This window comes from Acomys minous (assembly GCF_964271855.1).
Source record: "Acomys minous genome assembly, chromosome: 13".
In the NCBI taxonomy this organism is placed as follows: Eukaryota; Metazoa; Chordata; class Mammalia; order Rodentia; family Muridae; genus Acomys; species Acomys minous.
The window spans coordinates 59,796,800-59,818,616 of NC_140495.1; the positions used below are offsets into that span (position 1 = coordinate 59,796,800).

At 50.5% G+C, this 21,817-nt stretch overlaps 1 protein-coding gene across 1 annotated transcript in view; it reads right to left on the minus strand.

The window, feature by feature from the left end:
- ARHGEF4 (Rho guanine nucleotide exchange factor 4) overlaps positions 1-12,814 on the minus strand; it is a 141,147-nt gene extending 128,333 nt beyond the window's left edge. The window contains exon 1 of the mRNA XM_084752950.1: positions 12,697-12,814. Coding sequence (XP_084609076.1) covers positions 12,697-12,735 — 39 coding nt within the window. The 5' untranslated portion in view covers positions 12,736-12,814. The remainder of the gene's footprint in view (positions 1-12,696) is intronic.
- Positions 12,815-21,817: the final 9,003 nt, after the last annotated feature.

Below are 21,817 nucleotides of genomic sequence, written 5' to 3' on the forward strand. Positions count from 1 at the left end.
CATCCTTGGCCTCGTCCCTGAAAAATGGGACGTATTATGGTAGCGAGTATGGGTGAAGACCTGTTAAGAGAAAATTGCTCAGTAGAATAGCATCTCTGGCCTGGTTGACCCCTAACATTCCAGTTGGGCTAGGTTGATTGTCTGGGCAAGGGACACTGCATGGCACCCAACTCCCCACCCCCACCCCAGGTCAGGAAGGCAGGATCGCCTTAAGCCATGCTAAGGAGATAGCTAGATTAATTCATCCTTTAGGTTAGAGGTTGGCCCCAAGACTTGCTGAAACCTCTGTCACCAAAGAATCTTGTCACTTGCTGTTACTAGAGACTTCAGGAAGTCAGCATGTGCCGGCTGAGTTTGAAGGGATGTTGGGGGTGTAAGTGAAACCACTGTGTGTGACTTGGAGTAATGTGTGGCTTTTGAGATGAGGGGCTACACCCACACAAGGCAGCTCCACTTGGAGCCAAGCCTGGGCAGGCTCTGATATGTTAATGAACCAACCCCAACCCAACTGGGTCTGGTAAAGAATCAACCAGCCCTAAGCTTCAAGCCTAGATAGCACAAAGCTAATGAACACAGGAACAATGTAAAAACAAAAACAAAAACAAAACAAAACAACTGGAACTCTGGAGGTGGGCTAGGCGGGCACTGCTATGTACGTGAGGCATGACGTCTCAAGCCCCTGTGCTAACCCCCATAAGCAATGGGACGTTGAGACTCGTCACCTTGTGACTCTAGAGCATCCTGATGAGTTCACACATGGCCATCTGTTAGGATAGACCACTGGCTGAAGCTCAAGGACTTTCTGGAGTGTCCAAACGTGCCATCTTCCTGGCCTGCCACCTGCAGATGTGGACACAGTTTAAACTCCATCCCTAAGCACTCTCACTTGAGGGTAGAGGATTCCCCAGTTGAGCAGGCAGCACTTCCTCCCCACCTGGCTGGCTTGGTGAGGAGTCTGGTGACGGTGAGACTACCGTAATCTTTATAATAGCCTGGTATTGAGAAGAAAGTTTGTGTGACTTGACTAGACATATTCAAAAGGCAAGTCCCTTGCAGTCATCCTAACTGCCAAGGGCCTCGCAGTCCACTGGCCCCACTAGTCACAAGGAGAGAAAATTAAAAATGTATATTAAAGAGGGCAATCAGTCAAGGGGTTATTTTCTCTTTGTGTGTTTCTTTGTGGGACATTGAGAATATTTTTCCCCCCTATGGCTACTAAATGAGGAAGGAGCAAGAATTTAGTTGGTGTGAGTCCACCATATTAGAGGTGACCCTGAATACTTAAGGTCTTTGGAAGTTTCTCTCGGGAACCAACAATTAGACACTCAGAGGCAGACTCTCTAGGTAGGGCCCCTGCCTTTGAGGGAGGGAGGGAGGGAGGGGGAGAGAGAGAGAGAGAGAGAGAGAGAGAGAGAGAGAGAGAGAGAGAGAGAGAGAGAGAGTCCCCTACAGGTGAGCAATGCCTGAATAACTCCTAGGTTGCAGTGTACTGAGCCCCATTCACCTTGGGTTTTGAGACAGGCTCTCACACCTGGAGCTTGCTGATCGGGCTAGGTGGGCGGCCAACGAGCGAGCCTCGCATCTCTCGCATCTCTGAGAGCTGCCTGTCTCTGCCTGCCCTGGAACTGAGAGTGATGAGCACTGTCCATCATTCCTGGCAGGTTGTGTGTTTGCTTGTTGTGGGTCCCGGGCATTTAACTCAGGTCTTCAGGCTCACTTTACAAATTGAGCCATCGCCCCCAGCCCTCACCACTCCTTAAGAGTTACAATTTATTAAACTTCGCACATTGAACAAATTGCCTATTTCCAGGAACAAACTGTTTTAAATAAGTTGGCAGGCTTGTGCAGACATCACTTTAGTCTGCTTTGGAACACTTCCACTCTGCCCCGAGAGAAATTGCAACTTGTTAGCTGTGGTGCCTGCCGGTCCTCTGCACTAACTCCTCAGCCTAGTAACTGCTGGTCTGCCTTTGTGTCTGTCTGTTCTGGAAAGTTCCTATAAAAGGAACTGCACATGTTGTTACTGGCTCCTGTCAGTAACGCTCAGTTATTTTTGAGTCTCATCAGTGTTGATACGTGTGTCGACTCATTCTGTTGCTAAACAGGATCCCACTTGTGGAGGTACCACAGTCTGTTTATCTTCTCAGCTGCTCAAAGATACTTGGGGATGCGGAGATGGCAGGGTGGGTAAAAGCACTTGCTGTGTACACATGAGAACCTGTGTTCCAATCTCCGCTACCCATAGGAGAAGCCTGCCATGGCTGCAGATAGCCCTGCAGTCCCAGGGCCGTGGCCCTTTCTGGCTGATAAGGTTAGCTCCAGGTTCAATGAGAGAGCTTAGGAGGAAGACAGTGAATGGCAAGACAAGGATGCCTGCCCTGAACACACATGCACATGTGCCACACACACACACACCCCGATGCACACAGATCACCTGAACACACATGCACATGTGCCACACACACACATCCCGATGCACACAGATCACCTGAACACACATGCACATGTGCCACACACACACATCCCGATGCACATGTGCCACACACACACACCCCGATGCACACAGATCACCTGAACACACATGCACATGTGCCACACACACACATCCCGATGCACACAGATCACCTGAACACACATGCACATATGCCACACACACATCCACATCCGATGCCTATATATGACCTGTACACATGTGTACATATACCACACACACATCCTGATGCACACACACAACTCAAGCACACATGCACATATAACACACACACACACACATCTGTTACACACATACGACCTGGCCACATATACACATATACACATATACTACACATACATCCTGGTGCACACAGATGACCTGAACACGCATGCACATATACCACACACATCCCGATGCACACACACAACTCAAACACACATGCACATATAACACACACACATCTGTTACACACATACGACCTGTCCACATATACACATATACACATATACCACACACATCCTGGTGCACACAGATGACACTTGAGCTCCTCCCAGTGTGGGGCTCCCCTTGCTGAAGTAGCTTCCAGTATCCAGAACAGGCCCCTGTGGACATAGGATTTCAGGTCTCTTGACTAAATGTACTAGAGTAGATCTTCTCGGTCAAGAGGCAACCTTGTATTTAGCTAGGAAAGTGTTTTTCCAAGTCCTACAAAACCCACAAGGAACGTGCAAGGCTTCCAACTTCTCCACAAGGTACCAACGACTGCTGGTGTCTTCATTACAGCAATGACAGAGAACACAGAGGGGCGTCTCACCGCAATTCCTGTTTACATTTACCAGTAACATGTGACAGTGAAGAATCTCTCTGTGTGACCATCTGTCACATGTATGGTGTCACTGCAGAAGTGTCTACTTAAACCTCAGCCTACTTTTCAATCGAACGGTGCTGTTAATATTCCAGGTACAAACCCCTGTCAGACGCATCACTTGAAAAGATGTTTCTCTCACTTAGTGGGTTGTGTTGTTTTTTTTTTTTAACCTTTCCATAGTATTTTGTGTAGTGGGTGCTTTTTAATCTCAAGTCAATTCCACATCAACTTCATTTTCTTGGTGCCATTTCTGGTTTTGTGCCATATCTGAGAGCCCTTGTGTAACCCAAGTAACAAACATTTAAAGTTTTGTTCTCAGATTTTGGACTTTGTTAAGTTTATTTTAGCTATGTGATGTCACTGAGATTAAAGAAATTGAATTGAACCTTTGCAGCACCCTAGGCAGTGATGATGTCAGTCTGTGGAGCACCCTAGGCAGTGATGGTGTCAGTCTGTGGAGCACCCTAGGCAGTGATGGTGTCAGTCTGTGGAGCACCCTAGGCAGTGATGATGTCACTCTGTGGAGCACTCTAAGCAGGGATGATATAAGTCAATGTTAAATGTCCTAATGTAGCCGGGCGTGGTGGCGCACGCCTTTAATCTCAGCACTCGGGAGGCAAAGGCAGGTGGATCGCTGTGAGTTCGAGGCCAGCCTGGTCTACAAAGTGAGTCCAGGACAGTCAAGGCTACACAGAGAGACCTTGTCTCAAAAAACCAAAAAAAAAAAAAATGTCCTAATGTATAACAAAATGTCTTTCCATTTATTTGTGTCTTGATAAATGTCTTTCAGCAAAGTTTAACAATTTCTAGTATATAAGTCTTTGGCAACTATCCCAGCATACAAGGTGCAGTCCCGGAATTCTGAAAAGGCTCTTGTGCACTTTCCTCACCAGTGGACCCAAAGGTAAGGTACACTTATGTGCCCTGTCCTCTCACCATGTCCTGGCTTGTAGAAGGTAGACCTCCTAGGACAGCTGAGGACAAGAGCAGAAGTGCCTGCTCCTGGAAGCTTACTACCCAAACATCTGGCCCACATGAGGACAGACCTGGTTAGCAGACACACAGGTCTTTTCTAGTTTCTGTGAAACTCAGATTCAGTGCCAGCCTTGGTAGGTGGCACATGACTGACAGCTGGGGGGAAATCTCATGAAGCCAGCATGACGCCGGTGAAACAGGCATTGCAGTTCAGAGTGGAAAGCTGAGGTCAGGCTAAGAGCTGCAATGCATCCTGGGTAGTGCACCTACTTCATGACAGCAACAGAGACCAGTGCTCCAAATAAGGCCTTGCACTACACTCTGCCTGCAGTCCTGAATTCTCAGTCCCTGCATGGAGGCATCACACTGCAAACTATTCCATGGGATTCCCTCTAGCAGATCTCAAGGTGGGCCTTGGGATAGGTGCAGGGCCCTCCAAGGGACTATGGTGATGCTGTGCCAACCTGTCTCAGTGGGGAAGGTTAGGTGGGGCTAAGTAAGGACCTCTGGAGCTAAAGAATGGGTGCATGAAGCATTGACACTTCAGCATGGCTGTGGTGACCCATGCTGGTGGCCCTGTCCTGGAAGCATCAGGCTACTGACAGGAGACTCTTCCCTGGAACCCAAGCAGCTTCTCGGCTTGTCCCTGGCAGGCCCAGGACCTCCAGGGTCAGTGGCCTTATTTAAGCTTAGGAGGCCTTCTGACATTGCCCTAGCTGAGAATTTACCCTCTCCAGGCTATACTTGTTTATATCCATCTTTGGAGTTCTCAGTTCTATGAAGCTAAGGCCTTAAAGTTGGTACCTATTGCACTGGAGAGATGCCTCAGAGGTTGAGAGCACTGACTGCTCTTCCAGAGGTCCTGAATTCAATTCCCGGCAACCACATGGTAGCTCACAACCATCTATAATATGATCTGATGCCCTCTTTTGGCTTGCAGGTGTACAATGCAGGCAAAGCACGGTATACATAATAAATAGATAAATAAATAAATAAATAATTTTTAAAAAGTTGGTGCCCACTATCTGTGCCTTGAGTCTCAACACAATCCATATGTGACACATACAAACAACCCAGCATACCCTCAAACCACAGAAATGTCAGGGCTCAGCTCAGCCAGATATTGCTTCCACTGCCTAATTCCTATACTATACCTTCCACCCAAGGTCTCAGCTGCTCACAACATATCCTTGCTTACACTGTGCCTTCAAGGATCCACTTCCTTCATGCTGGGCCATGCTCTGCTCTGTCACTTCTTGCTTTCCCACAGGCCTCATGTTGAATAACTCCCCCTCACCTCCCCATCTCCCCACCTTCCCACCCTCCACCTTCCCACCCCCCACCCCCGCACCCCCACCGTCTCACACAAGCAGGCAACTCAGTGCCTCAGTATGAGGCTTCCCACACTGCTATCAACAGTCTGGTCCTGCTGGCTTCCCTTTCGGCAAGGATTTGCCCCTCCTCTCCTGCATCACTGGCCGCTGTTCAGCTGTATCCTCTGGTTGCAAAGGTGATACTCATTGCAGTCATCGCCACCTATGCCCTTTCACAGGGGACAGCCTGCCCAGCCCCCCTAGGGGCCACGCCCTGCCCAAGTCCTGCCCCAGACCCTGCTCTCTGCGCAAAGCATATCCTTGCGAAACTCTGCAAGGAATACAAATTGTAAAACTGGAAGGATTTGCCTCCCGCCTTATGAAAATGCTATTGGTGATTAGATCGTTATGGAGGCAGTGCTTGGCGCATGCCACGTACTCTTCAGACGCTCCTGAAGTGGAGCAGGTGTGATGCCTATCCAAACAGGTCCAAGCTGTCGTATGAAAGCGACATGTGCCTCAACACATGTGAGGATGACAGTGCCATGTCACGGTGTTTAAGGTTGGGTACTCCTGGATATGGAAGCAGAAGAGTTAAGAGTCTCGTCTAAGCGTTGGGATTTGGACAATGGGCTCTTCGCCTCCAAATCTAAGCACAGACACATGACCTAGAGGGCTCTTATGGAACCACACAGAGACCCTGGGCAAATCTCTTGGCCGTTGTTCCCAGTGGTGGGGACACAACCCAGAGTTTAGTGCAAGCCAGGTAAGTGCTCTACCACTGAGCCACAAACCGTGTTCCCTGCTGCTGCTGACCTGGAATCTCAGGCTTCCTGAAGAGCAGATGATGGTAGTGGTCAAAGGTCCTAGTCCCCTGGTGACATCACCCAGCTTATTTGTGTGACACCCAAAAGGTCTCAGTCCAAGACCCAAAAGGTCTTTACCTATCCAGGAGGACCCCCAGCTAGCCCCACTTCACCCCAGTACTGACAACATCCCCACACAGGGTGGAAGCGACCTGTCTGGACAAACCAGAAGCAGCCACCCTGCTCTACAGGAAGTGCCAGCTGAGAGCACAGTGTCACCCAACAGCACTTCCTAGTTGCTCACCTCCCTCAACCTGAAAAGACCGAACTGCCTGAGAAGAACAAGGCTGGCTGGGAGGTACACAATGCCAATTACCAGCAGCAGAGGCTGGTGCTGCTTCTCAGGTCACAGCCCTCCCAGCCCCCAGGCCACCACAGCAGGGAGAAGTCATCCCAGTCCCTGGCCAAGTGCATCCTTCCTTCCCCAGGTACAACACACGAGCAGTCGGGACATCTCCCAACCCCCTAGGTAATTCATATCTATCTTCCCTGCCCACCATTTTGTAGGTGCCCAGGAAGGATGTATCCCCCAGCTAAGTGCCACAGGGAAGTCCCATGTACTGGCAGACTGAAGGCAGGGTTTCAAGAGTGCCCACCTGCACAGGGACAGAAGCCCCCGCCTCTCTCTGACTATCTAACTACGAATGTTCCGATAGGCAAACAGGCCTTGGACTTCCAGGGCCATCACTAAAAACCTGCACCGTTGGGAGGGAACTGACTCCCATTCCAACACTTCTGTGGGAATCTGTTCTCCTGGTTCCAGGCCCTATCTACAGATGAGGCCCCAGCTTAAGAGTTTTAAGTGGTGGCGCACACCTTTAATCCCCAGCACTCGGGAGGCAGAGGCAGATGGATCACTGTGAGTTCGAGGCCAGCTTGGTCTACAAAGCGAGTCTAGGACAGCCAAGGCCACATAGAGAAACCCTATGCAGGGCGGGGGGGGGGGGCAGGGGGGGAAGGGAGGATTTAAAGACAAGGTGCCTCCTTGTGTTGTGATGAGGTATGGATATGTCCCCAGGGAGGGCTGCCTATCACGTGCCATAATCTGTCCCCCCCAACACACACACACACACACAAGTGGACTTGGTGGCCTCACATAGTAACAGCCTTGTGTCCTTGCCACAGAGATATAGTGGGTCGAGTTGGTGGCGTCTCGTGGAAACTTCTTCTAAACTGCAATTTCCTCAGAACTCATCAGACTCAAAAAGTGACAGGGTCTTTTCAGTGAAGGCTTTTAGTCATTCGCATGTCAGTAAGCAGCATTGCACTGTTCTCCTCACGGGTTTCCTAAGCTGGACTAGGGTGGGGTTGTTCAATCTGTCATCTCTCTTGTGTCTTATCTGGGTGGATAGATAGATGTCCCTTGAACTCTCCCATTGCCAGCCTGGCCCGTGAGAATCCAGCTGCAGCTCAGGCCGTACCTTGCTGCAGCTCTCCCCCCACAGGCTCCCTCTGAGTCTTCAGCTAGCCAACTTCTAGTCTCCCAGCTGGGGACATGAGTTTACATCACAGTGGGTACGGGGGCCACATAGTCTGCTCCCCACCCCGTTCTCTGGGTTCCTGCCTGGGAATCAGAGAGACGGCTTCAGGCTTGTGCTGCAGAATCTCCCCTTGCTTGGAGAGGTATAAGAAGAGGAACACACACACACACACACACACACACACACACACACACACACACACTGTCAAGTGGACCCTGCAAGTTGTCCTCTTTTCTCCACATGCGTGCAGTGATATGAACACACCCACATATGTACATGCATACACATCAATAGCGATAACTAAACAAAAACAAAACCAGCATCTGGCACTGGGAACATGAGGACATACATTTGGACTCCCCAGTAGCTACATAAAAAGCCAAGCATAGTAGGGTGTGCTGGTAACCCCAGCACTGCTGAGAGTGCAATTGAGACAAGGGGACCCCACCCAATTCAGCCAAGTCAGTGAGCTCAAGGAGAGACCATGTCTCAAGAAATACAATGAAGAGAAATTAAGGAAGGCACCAGATATCTACTCCTGGCCTGTGTTCATGCCATCAACTACACACACACACACACACACACACACACACACACACACACATAAAATAAAATATAAACAAGGCCTTCTAGACACATCTCAGTGGCTATAATTGGCACACGGTAGGTGATCAATAAGTATTTGTTGAGTAAATTCCACTGCACGGACCTAAGTCCCTGACAGGAGTCAGCAGACTCAAAGCTCATCCACTAAATGAGGGCTGTGCTGTAGTTTAAAAAGGGACTGACCGCTCATGTTCAAAAGGATTGTCTTTAGATTGGTGCTAGAGGGAGGTGACAGAGCCATTAAGAGGTGTGGCTTAGGGAAAGGTTTTAGGTCAGAGCCACACCCTCCCCTGCCCATCTGTCCCCTGTGCCTCACTCCCATCTTTGACCCACTACCTGTCTCCTCCATACCTTGCTGTCCCACCACAGGCCCAAAGCAACAGGACAAACCATCCATTCACAGAAAACCCCAAACCTTCTGCCTGTATAAGTTGATTATCTGAAGTGTCTTGTTGCCATGACAGAAAGCTGACTGGCACATACCTGAATCCGAATCATTGGTGCCATGCAAATCTTCCAAGTGTCTTTGCTGAAAACTACACAGACCTTTTAGGAACATCGGTTTTGAGCTAATTCCTGGTGGCTCAGGCCATCACCAAATTCCACCATCAGTAGTAAGGGCTCAACAGATGTAGAAGCATTCCAAGTCACAAAATAGAGCCACATCCCAAGTCCACCTCATAGCAACCATTGAAGTCCTGAGCCTGTCCTGTGGTGACTTCCCGGTCCTGAGTGTTCAGTTGACAAAGACATACTCAGCAGCTGACAGAAACTCAACCCTGCCCCCTGGCCCATGATGCACACACTTACGTAGCAAGAAAGGCTCACTGAAGGCCTTGGGAGCACTCTCCACTACAAAAACAGTGACTCACCACCAATCCTTTGTCCCTGGTGCCTAGAGCATACCACCAACCGAGAAGAGCAGTCTCTGCTGCCTCCCCATTTAGCCTGCCCATTAGGTTTGTGCAGCAGCCATGAAGAAATGAAGAAGCCAGCAGGTGCTCAGCAAGATGGCTGATGACCTGAGTTCAATCCTGGATCCCACGCAAAGGTGAAAGAAGAGGACAGCTCCATGGTCACCCTCCACACACGCACCATGGCATGCACATGCCCGTCACCCTATCATCATATGCACATGTAGTACTTAAAATGACAATAATAAAGAAGCCAGTGGGTTGACCTAGGCTGACCTACGGGGGTTCTCTTGTCACCTTGTGGTCTCCGTACTGGAATACACCTGCCAGAATTTCTGACACTGGTACAAAGTGGTGTGTTTTGTTTTGTTTTGTTTTGTTGATTTTTTGATGGATCCTGCTTGCATGTACCTGTGTATACTCACCTGTACACAGACATGCCTGGAAGTCATGTGTCATGTTGTGCATATGTGTATAGGAGTATACTAGTGTGCATCTGTGTGAAAAAGAATTCTAGGGTTCATATATTGTGTGCATACATGTCCATGGAGGCATGCTTATGTGCATGTATGTGCACAAGCAGCTATGACCAGATGTTTATTTGTAACCTTCATACATGTATACACAGAGAGAGAGAGAGAGAGAGAGAGAAACAAACTCATGCATAGATGTACATTATATGTGTGTGTGCATGGGCTGGGGTGCTCACATGTGTGCATGTGCACTGTGGGTTTAAGTGTACACAGGCACATACCAGAATGTGCAGAATGTGTGTGTAAGCTTGCTGGAATACATGCACATGCATGTGTTCATGAGCATGCCAGTGTGTGTGTGTGTCCCCTGTATATACACATGTATACACAAACATGTTGATGTGTGTGTGCCTATGTGCACACACTTTCACACAAGTATGCCAGTGTGTGTTGTCACGTGTACACACAAGTACACAACATGCCAGTGTGCAGTCACATGTTCGGAGATCAGCAGAAACAGGTGACACTCCTAGGACAGGGGCCACCTAAACCTTCACTGCCCTGCCCACTAACTCTGTGCCATCCCTCAGCTAACAAAGTCCTGTCCTTCCTGTCCTCTGTGGCCTTTTCGTGGTCTGTGACATTGTTGTGTGGGGCCTTGGATGCTATAGGACACGTTTAACGAAAGCAGAGAGATCTACCACTTCAGCAGACAGCTGGGGTGCCCTCTTGTCGGCACCATTTGAAGCATTCCCTTTGAAAGGGACATGTAGGACTGTGGCCTGCATGGATGGGACTCTGGTCTTTTGAGACAGCACATATCCCCCTCCTGATACCACCAAAGGGTGTGTGCAGTGGGGGCTCAGGCTGTCCCTCCTGAACTAACCTGTGCCCGACATACTCATAGCAGGTGTGAGAGCCACATAGAGTCAGAAGAAAGGCCCAGCAGAAGCCTCATCTACCTGGGCTTTGGGCACCTGGGGCATTGTTCCTCCTGGGACTCAATTGAGATTAGCTGTGGCTCTGTTAACAACACAGCTGGAGACACTGAGGTAGACACTCAGCTTCCTGTAGCCAGGTAACTCTTACAGAAGCCCACTGGAGCCAGGGGGCATCTGTCACCTCCCACATGACCACCATCTGTGGAAGTAACAGTGTGATCTGCACTCACATGTCTCTGTGAGCTGTACCTGCACAGCCAGAAGTGGGTGTGGTGGCCTCCAGATCCTCCCAGGGGAGAGCCTGCAAGACACAGCGATCCTGCCCTCAGTACACATAGAGTGTGGTAAGTGGGTCTGGGGACAAGACAGTGAGTAAGACAGGAATGTGAGGACATCCTGTCCCCAGCTCTAGAAAACAGGCTAGCTGTCCCAGAATAGCCAGGAGCCTCCCTGTAGGTGCTGCCTGTTCCATGAGCTGAGGCAAGCAAAGCCTGGACATTCTGCCCAGTTGACTTGTCACCTAAGTCACCTGCTGCTTAGTATTGCCTACAGTCCTACGTGAGGAAGAACCAAGGTCCCCAGCTCACAAAAACACCACCTACAGGTTGCGTAAGAGCCTCACCTGGAAGGAGCAAAATGAATTGCTCACACTTTTCTCAAACAGGGAAGCAAATCCTATAGTGGTTAAATGATTGTTCTAAGATCGTATAGCTTAGGATTCTGTGGCGGGGTCATCATTCCAAGAGTCTGGACAGCAAAAACAAAAGCCAGGACAGCAGCCTAACGTTCTCTCCCTTCCTCACCTCAGTGTGGAGCCCTAGAAAGCGCGCATGCACACATACACACACATGCACACACACATGCACACATACACACACACACACAACTTATCCTCTCCCTTCCCATGTGTTGTAACCGCCTTAATGCTTATATACAAGTAAGCAGGCTGCCCTTCCAGATGGCAGAGGCAACAGCTGAGGTCAGGCAGGGTTCCTTCCAGCAGGTCTGGGTCTGGGTCTGGGTCACCTGCTTCCTCCCTCAGAGCTCTCAGGGCCAGGGGACTTTGCCTCACCCATAGCTCCTTCTGCCATCACCTGTCAGCCTGACCCAGGGCTTCCTCCTGCGGGCATCCTCAGTGACGCTTCCGGATTCTTGAAGCCTTTACATTTCCACCTCCCACACTGCTCACCTGGAGAGGTGGAGCTTAGCAATCTGCAGCCAGCTACCCCTGTGCCATGACCTGTAACCAGATGCCCACCCCAAGGTCCCTGTATGCGTAACAGAGGTGGTATCATACTAGTACAGTGGGGTCTCCACGATCTGTGAAGCCCTGGCACGCAGTCCAGGACTCAGTTCCTCTACTAAGTTCCCATGTACGGCGGCGTCTTGGGCGCTTGCTCACGAGGGTGCCCCAACCCAGTCCCCTCTGATATATTCACTCCGGGCTATAACAATAGCAACCACTTCCTGGGTAGCGCCAGCTACCCAGTTACCCAGCAAAAGCTGCGAGAAACCCGAGAGCGCTCGGGCGCTCCAGCTCGGTCAAGTTCGCCTGCCCTGAGCCTCTCTTCCCCTGTGTGCCTCGTTCCCTACGCCGTCCCCGCTGTCTCCACGACCACATTCAGGCATCGAGAAACTGTGACTGTGGCGCGGTTAGTTCTTGGGTACCTCGGAGTCACCCACAGACAGCCCGGGGAGCAGCGGCGTATGTGGCTGTCTCGTCAGCACCCACAGCAAATTTCAGCAAGCAAGCCCGGCTTTGGGTCCCCGGGAAGATGTCTCTCACCTTGAAGAAGCTGCGAAGGAAGTGCACCACACCGAGCATAGTGCAGCCCGGGCGCAACGGCCACCCGCTGCTTCCGACCACACTGACGAGCCCGGCACGGGACGCCACCCCGCGCTCCGCCCCATAGTCTGCCCTGGACCGCCAAGGAGCCCCGCCTCCGCAACCCGGCCACTCCGGGCACGCGCGAGTCCGCAGGGACTTGTCCAAACACGGGTCCTGCCCGCCCCCCCCCCCGCCCTTGGCGAGAACCCAGCACACACACGGGAGCACGCAAACACACACACACACACACACACACACACACACACACACACACACACACACACACACCAGAGCGATCCTTGGAAGTGCCAGGTAAGATTCCTGAGACAAATCTGAGTGAATCCACAGCGGGATATCTCCCCCCTTTGGTCCCCTAGGCCGGTCTGGCACGCAGTCTGTGACTAGTGCCTGGCTCAGGTCCTATTGGAAGTGGCCACCTCCCTTTCTCCCGGAGTGCTTAGTCAAGCTTTCAGAACTTTAAGAGATGTTAGCTCAGTATTTAGCAGTTGAGGAAACAGGCTGAGCAGCAGTCTGTACTCACAAGCTTGGAGTCTCCTGTTGAATCTGGAGTAGCTGTCTGTCTGTCTATCTGTCTGTCTGTCTGTCTATCAAGTCCTGCTGTCCGTCCTATCACTGCCAGCTTCCCCTGACTCAGAAAAGGAGTTATGGGCAGATGCGGCCACACCCAGTTATTAATGTGTGAGCTGGGATTCCAACTCAAATCCTCATGCTTGTACATCAAGTGCTCTTGACCATCTCCCTGGCCCCTAATTTTAATTCTTTCACATTCAAAGGAAAGGTTAAATGCACCAACAGTGGGGTCAACCTGAGTTATAGTCATCTTTATATAAACACAGCTGTAACACACTCAACCTACACACACACACACACACACACACCAAAAATATAATAAAGTAATTGTACGACAGTAGAGTAATCTAATTTTCTGCAGGAAGTACAAAGCAAAGAGTTTGTGTGCATTGTAAGCACTCAGTGGGATCAGGTATTCCATGGGACTGAGCATCTCTCCACACTGGCTCTGGGCACACCTGCCCAAGCCTGCATCCCACACTGGAGTCCTAGCCCAGCTGTCCGTTAGTACGTTACCATGGTGAGTGCTTTGTGCAATGTGTCTCTCCTATATTCAAACAAGCCCCGCTTCTCCACTCCTTCTCAGGCCCCTAGAGCAGCCTAGGCCAGGCTGAGGGATAAATGCCTGGAACTCAGTGGGGTCAACTACCTCAGAAAAGCACCTGTGCGTGCTGCAATCTGTTACCCTCTGTGGTACCCAACTTGCTAGAAGAACATCCCTGGGTAGCATGATAGTGGGAGAAAAAGCATCAGTGTTCAGACTCTTGGCTGAGTGGGCTCTATGGATTCAGTCTTGAACACTGGCCCCAAACCTGCATCCTTCATATGGGAGAGGAGCCCTGCCTAGAAGGGGGAGTGATCCACTGTTGCAAGTCTCCCTGGGGAGTCTTTTTCTATTCACACCCCTCTCCCCCCGCCCCCCCCCAGATAAAGGCAGCCAGGGACCAAAGAAAGAAAACCACGAGATTCCATCTTGTTGAGCCACTGAGCTTATTGGAGTACTTAGAGGACTGTGGGTGAAGGGTTACTTTCAGGACTTCAGGGTGATTCTGGCAGCTGCATCCCCAAAAAGCCTTTCCCCAGCATGGCTGGGCACTTCTCGGTGCCCACACTGCATGCATGGTGCACCCTGAGGAGCTCGGATGGGAGGAAGTCACTCCTCATGGGAGAGTTGTTTGCAGTTAAACACAACCTCTCAGAGGAGCCTCTTGTGGGCTTCGTGGGAGTCATCAGCCTCCAGGGTCTTTAGGGGACTGAATGCTTCCACCTGGAGGAAATGGTTGTAGAGTGCCCACTAAGCCTCCTGGGTGCTGAGGGTGAGGCCAAGCTTCTTGGAAGTCTGAGTGCTAAGCTTTCCCAGAAGAGGATGGGATCCACTGCAAGGAGACACTGGCCCCTTGCTCAGCTGTTGTCTAATTAGTGGACTGGCCTTGGACCACATAACCTCACTGGGGGGCAAATCATGCCTCCGCCCCCGATGCCATCCACAGTTTGTAATCAGTTGGCCTGGGCTGCAGCCTGATAATTCGCATTTTAACAAGCTGCTAGTGACACCCGCCTGCATATTAACAAGTTGGGAGTGACAAGCTCCACCCTCACATCACTGAAACCACACCATGGAAACCTGGTCCTGGGAGCAGGATCTGGGCCAGCCATGATGGCAGAGGGGCAGGCAGACCCGGTTCCTGTCACCAAGTCCTTTCTGTATCTCAAGGATCCTTGCTGTGACCTTACTTCTCAGCAGTCCTGGGTGACTAAAGCTCAAGAGAAACTTAATCAGATAGAACTTTATATTTGACTCCTCCTTGTGGGAAACAGGAGTTTTGGAAGACTCGTTTGCATGATGATCCCTTCTCTTATTTGTCATTTAAAATAAAATAGGCTTGCTTTTGCTGAAAGGTTTGTGCAATGGGGTTTCAGGTTATTTGAGCCCACCACCTTTAAATACAACCCCAACGCCATATCTGCTGTGTGTTATAGTTAAGCACAGTCCACAGGGAAGTGGGGGTAACACCTGGACCAGAAACATTAGAACAGACACCAAGAGACAGAAAAGATGGAAACAGACAGACTCAGAGCCCTGAGCTCACACCCTGTTGCCCCCTGTGTTCAGATTTCCCGGGCATGCATGTAATGAGCCTATGCCACCAGCGAGGGCCTGGGATACAATACCAACTTCCCTTGGCTGACATGGCAAGAAAGATGGACATGCAAGGATCTGGACTTGACTACAAATCCGCAGGAGGGATGCTGATGCTGACTCCGAGCAGGTAGGATTTGGAAGAACAGGTGCATCGGTTGTAGACAGAATTCTGGCTAAGAAACTGTCATTTGAGGGGGCCGAGGCTAAGGCTGTGCCCCTGGACTCTGGTTTCCCATGGCCTCTGCCAGCAAACCCGGTTTCTTCGCTCTCAGGGAGTTCTTAGGATATAAAGTACAGGCTTATCTGCATCCCTCATAGGCACTCCGGGCTTCCTGGAAGAAAGAGGGTGACCTTCAGCTTCCTTGGTCAGAGACCAGCCTGCCTATGCCTCTGTTACAAATGGGTGACACAACATGGACATTTGGTAACTGAGTTTTTAAAAAAGGAATGCCATATGGTGGGGTGAGAGTCCCAGGAACATAGGGCATACTGGAATGGGATGGCTAAGCAGGTGTAAGAAGCAGTGGCGACATCAGAGTAGAACAGGCTAAGCCCTCAAGTGGAAGACCTTCAGGAAGCTGCAGAGAGTCTTGAAAGGAGTTGAGGAGGAAGACTGCAGATAGTGTTTCCGGGGCCCTCGTGTGAACACTGGACTAGCTGGACCTGGAGGGCAGCAGAGTCAGGATGAGTAGGCCAGGATGACTTCTCTGGAGGTAGTGACCCCTGGGGAGACTGACACCTCTGGGTACCTGCTAACACTCGCTGAGGATGGAGATGCGGAAGATAACACTGCCAGGAGAAATTTGAAGGCACAGAGAGTGATGGGCAGAAGAGACCAGGCCAGGAGGGACACCAAGCAATCTGCAGAGGTGACACTGGAAGCCATGTCTGCCAGGGCTTAGTGGTCCTCATCTCTTCTTCATGTCGCGGAACAGCATCCTTTGTGACACGTTCAGACCAGCTGGACAACACACATCAGTCAGAAGTACTTGCATTGGATGTGATGGTTAATAATGTTCGTCACTGGACAGGACCTAGAATCCCCTGGGAGACAAGTCTTGGGGCACGCTTCTGAGGGCGTCTCTGTGAAGTAGGCTAAGTGAATTCAGGAAGCACCAGCCCATGGTGCTGAGCGTGGGCACTCATCTCTCGCTGCTTCCTGACAGTTGCTGCCATGTGGCCAGCAACGTTATGTTCCTGCTACCATGTGTCCCGTGCCATGATGGATCGTATCCCCTCAAACTGTAAGACAAAATAGACTCTTGTTCCTTTAAGTCGCCTCTGTCAGGTATTTTGTCACTGCAATGGGGAAGGTAACTAATAATACACCTGCCCTCAGGGGACTCTTGGAAATGAATCCACAAACAGGAAGTAGAAAATAAACTGAGTATATGTACCGGCGCGGCTCTTAGGTCAACTTGACACACAAGCTAGAGTTATCTGAAAGGAGGGAGCCGGAATTGAGAAAAATAACTCCATGAGATCCAGCTGTAGGGCATGCTCTTAGTTAGTGATCGACGGGGGAGGACACAGCCCGTTGTGGGTGGAGCCATCTCTGGACTGGTAGGCCCTTCATTCTATAAGAAAGCAGGCTGAGCAAGGCATGGGGAGCAAGTCAGTAAGCAGCACCCTTCCATGGCGTCTGCATCAGCTCTTGTCTCTGGGTTCCCGCCCTGTTTGATTTCCTGTCCTGACTTCCTTTGATGATGGACAACAATTTGGAAGTGTAAGCCGAATACACCCTTTCTTCCCGGGCTTTTTGGTCACGGTATACCGTCACCACACTAGAAACACTAACTAAGACAGTAAGTAAGGTATAGGAGTAAGAGAGGAGAAGATTTTCATTATCTGAGCTCTGGACACTAAGAAGCCACAAGGACTTCCAGGGGTAGCGGGTCCTGTGGTGACAGAGGCAGAGCTAGGGGAGGGCAAGTGCAAAAGCCCTGCGGCCGTAGCGAGAAAGATGCCCTACTAGATGCACCTCATGGAGCACAGGTCAAAGATGAAGATAAGAAGACCGGGAGAGGTGTGGGAAAGGCAGGCAGAGAACCCAGAGATGGACAGGAAGGAAGGACTTGGATTATCAAAGGGGCTGTGGGATGCTGGGTGCCTGAGCACACAGGAAGTAAACTTTGGAGGCACATTAAGGGGACTGAGAAGACAGGTGCAGGGAGGAACGAGGGTGTGGCGCGAGTTGGAGGTAACTCCTACAGGAAGTGCTGGCAAACTGGGTTTCTTCCCAATAGGCTTTGGGAAGAAAAGGAGCTGATTTGGGGACTCATTAAACACAAGGATGTTAAGACGTTAGGTGAGAAGAGCCGTGAGGAGAGCAGTCTTTGCATGGGTGTCAGGGACTAGCTTACAGGCCTGAGTCTGTGTCCAACCCTAGGGGACCTGAGTGCCCGCAAGCAGTCAGCTCACAGGAATCGAGGGGTGGAGGGAGAAGAGGACAGAGGCTTAGCCTCGGCCTTTTTGAGGCTTGGCTTGGCTGACACAAGGCACTCAAATGGTTTTGTCCCCCCCACTTGGTGATACTCACTGCTGCTACAGATGTTGCTCTGGCCTCACTGTATTCCCTCCTGAAATGCCCTTGACTTTTCACAGCCATAGCCCACAGGTGCATTGTTATAGGCCTGCATCATCTTTGAGATGCCGTGGTTCTCCCGTGGAAGAAAGAACTGGACCACAGACTTGTGAATAGTGGCAGAAATGCTGAGTGTTTACTAAGGGAGAAAAGTCATTCCCAAGACTGGGCCAGACAGCTGGGTTGGGCCAACGCTCAGAATCTCTGGCTAGTCTTCATGACATAGGACCTAACCATGCTGGGTTTTTTTTTGTTTGTTTGTTTGTTTTGTTTTGTTTTAAAGAGGGTTGTAGAAGGAGCTGGGAACTTTGGGCCAGAAAAGACCATTGAGCACTCAGATGAGCTATCATATGATCTCGGGAGATGTTGAGAGAGGTGCAAATGATGGCAGTCTGGGGTGTGAAGTTTCCAACAGGAGGAAAAGCAAAAATCCTATCAGGAATGTCTATGCAATATTTTAGGTTAAGGATCTGTGGAAATAAAACCTTTGCTTTACTGTAACCATAGATGCTGGCTATCTGGGGCTGACAAATCAGTTATGACTAATAAGAGACCAGCATTATTGAGCCAAAATGTGCTGAGAAGTATTTTCTCAGGGTCGCACACAGAAGCTATGTCTATAGAGGGTCTTAACTGCATCTCAGGCTGTAAGATGAACCTTGCAGTGGGTGAGAACATCCCACGTGGTATGGGTTTTAATTTGGGGTCATGGGAGCAGCTAATTCTTGGGACCGTGAGAGGCCAGGAAAAGCCACCGATGAAGATGCAGCTTCAGTTGCAGAGGAGATCCTAGGATATTGGAGTTGCTGGGACAGTGTGGTAACCAGCTAGGACAGTGATGAGTGTGGAACGGAGCTGCCTTGAGCCTCCAAGACAAGCTGTATGTGATGCAGATGTCAGAGCGGGAGACATGGAGCTGTCCAAGCTCTTTGGAGGCCTAGGAGAGGATGAGTGAGTCCAAGATGTCCAACGCTGAGCTACAAGGTTTGGAGCTACACTTTCGGAATTTGGTTTTGCTTAAGTGTGATTGTTTTTATGCCTTGGTTCTGAAGCAAGAAGGTATTTGATTTAATTTTGACTTCACAAATTTAACTCTGAGTTTAAAGACTTCGGATACCTTAAAGAGAGTTTAAATGTTTTTAAATGTTTGAAGTTTGCTAAGACTATGGGTATTTTAAAGTTATATCAGCTTTCAATGGTTAAAAAGCTTTCAATTATGACGTTAACATGAGATCTTGGGGATAAGAGAGAAAGAAAAGGTTATGGTTTAATTGTGATATGCTTGTGTATATGTCAAATTGACAAGGAATCAGTTGTTTAGTTTTTCAACTTGAGGCACTTTATAGTCATCCCGGTAGTGGAAACTTCAGTTGAAGAATTGTATCTACCAGACTGATCTGTAGGGCACTTTCTTATTAATGACTTATGTGAGACGGCCCAGATCATTCTGGAAAGTGCCCCTCCTAGGCAGGTGGTCCTGTGTTATATAAGAAAGCAAAGTGAGCCATCCGTTGACAGCAAGCCAGTAAGCAGTGCTCCTCCATGGCCTCTGCGTTATCTCCCACCTCAAGTTGGTTTCATCCAGTGTTGGATCACGGCAACTAAAAGCAAGCCAGGGTGCTTGACAAGCATTTGATCTGGACTCAGTTCGTTGATACAGGAAGATTCACCTGTACATTGAATGTGGGCAGCACCACCCTGTGGGCCGGGGTGATGAACTGCATAAGAAAAGAGAACACAAGCTGGGAACCAGCCTTCGTCATTCTCTGCTTCCTGACCGCAGAGGAGGTGACCTGCTTGCTTCGAGCTCCTGCAGCCCTGCGTTCTTCACTGTGATGCACTGCATCCACAAGCTATGAGCCCAAATAGACTCTCCCCTCTTTAAGCTGGTTGTTGTTGTTGTTGTTGTTGTTGTTGTTGTTGTCAGATTTTATGTCACAGAAAGGAGATGGAAAAAAAACCAATAACCAATAGAGGGAGCTTGGTTCTCGTGTCAAAATGAGGCTCAGCACATCAACGTGTGAGGCAGCTGGCAGACGCAGCCAAGCACATAGCGCCACGTGTGTTTCCACGTTACATCACTGCTGCCCTCGGCTCAGTGGCATGCTCTAGGAGCAGCCACGTGCTTATCTGCTACCAAGCACCCAGCAGGCTGTGACCCAAGGCATGAGCAATGCCAAGCTTGGAGCAGGTGCTGGAGATTCATAAGGACTGACTCTGGGAGCCTTGAAGGACTGGAGGGAGATGCTGGTACAGATCATGGGCAGGGACAAAGTGTTGGCCGCCAAGAACTTACCAGGGTCGCAGTACTAGGGAGCAATGCCCCTGTTGGCAGGGACGCTGCAAGAAAACACAGAGTGTGTCAGACTTCAGCTCACAGCAGGGACTGAGGTCACTGGACAGGGCTCCAGGCAGCCTGGGAGCCAGGGGGCTGGGCTGAAGCAAAGGAGACCGCCCAAGCCGGAAGGCGCCAGTCTCCAGGGTGACACTGGTCTCAAAGAGAGAGGACAGAATGGGCTTTTGTGTGCAGTAGATGGGACTTGTGGGGGGAGGTTCTCCCAGGAGAGAGACGGCAGCGGAAGGAATGAAAGGGGCCATGAAACATGGCAGAGATGCCCACTTTTGTAGGCTTGCTAGGCAACAAGTAGCTCGGATTTTAGGCAGCCTGGACAAGGAGGCTGCATGTTCCGAATAGGAAAGAACCTGACTGAAGGTGGGGGTGGGGTGGGGGCCTGGAACCTGAGGAGATGCACCCAGTTCAGTGCGGAGAAGGCCCTGCCGTGTCTACCTAATGGACCACGGCTGGAGTGTGTCGGCAGGCCAGGTGGCATGGTTCCCACGGCAGAGGCTTGCCCCTTCTCCCCAAGGGCCAAGAGGACAGCAGGTGTCAGAGGGCAGGATGAATCAGACCTAAAGTGTTGGCTCCTGAGCCTCAGTCTGTCCCATGTGGGTGTAGACCTGGCCGTGGAGCGAGTGTCAGCTGCTCAGCCCTGTGCCTGTACCTGGCCACATGCGTGTGCCCATGCGAGGAGGACAAGGCATTCCAATGGGTTGAAAGCATGAGTGAGGTCCTCTTGTGGGGGAGGAGTGCTGCAGCCAGAGGTGTCCATGCGTGCTAGCCCCAGCATGTGAAAGGGAGGGTGGAGGAGGTTGTGGGAAATCTGGGGGCCTGTGAAAATCTCCATGACGTCACACAGTCAGGCTCAGATCAGGCCGGTGGCAGGCATGCTGAGTCAGCCTTTGTGGAATGGGGATCTGCCGCTTTGTCTCCCATCTAAGACAGTTTACAGATTTCTAGAGTAGAGCAGGGTCTGAGCAACTCCTTGCAAACAAGGGGGTCCTCCTAGAAGCGGGGCCTTGACAGGAGATGCGATGCAAGCCCCTGCAGGATTCTCTCCACCACGTAGGCCACTGTGTTCACCACACCCCCAACATGAGATGATCCCAGTGGCCCTACTGGAAGAATCCCAAGGCTCACGCAGCCAGCAAGATGGATGTTGGGCCACTGTGCCTGGGATCCAGGCCAAGGCTGTTGTTAGCAACACCGGGTTCAGGGAAAATTGTGCTCACAGATCAGGCCATGTGTGGCTGTTTGCCATGGAGACTGTGCAGCTATGTGAGGAGCCTTTACAAAAGGACATTGTGTGTGTGTGTGTGTGTGTGTGTGTGTGTGTGTGTGTGTGTGTGTGTGTGTGTGTGTGTCGCTTGCATGTGCTTATGTAAAACAAAATCTAAATGGAAACCTATCATAAATCAGCTGC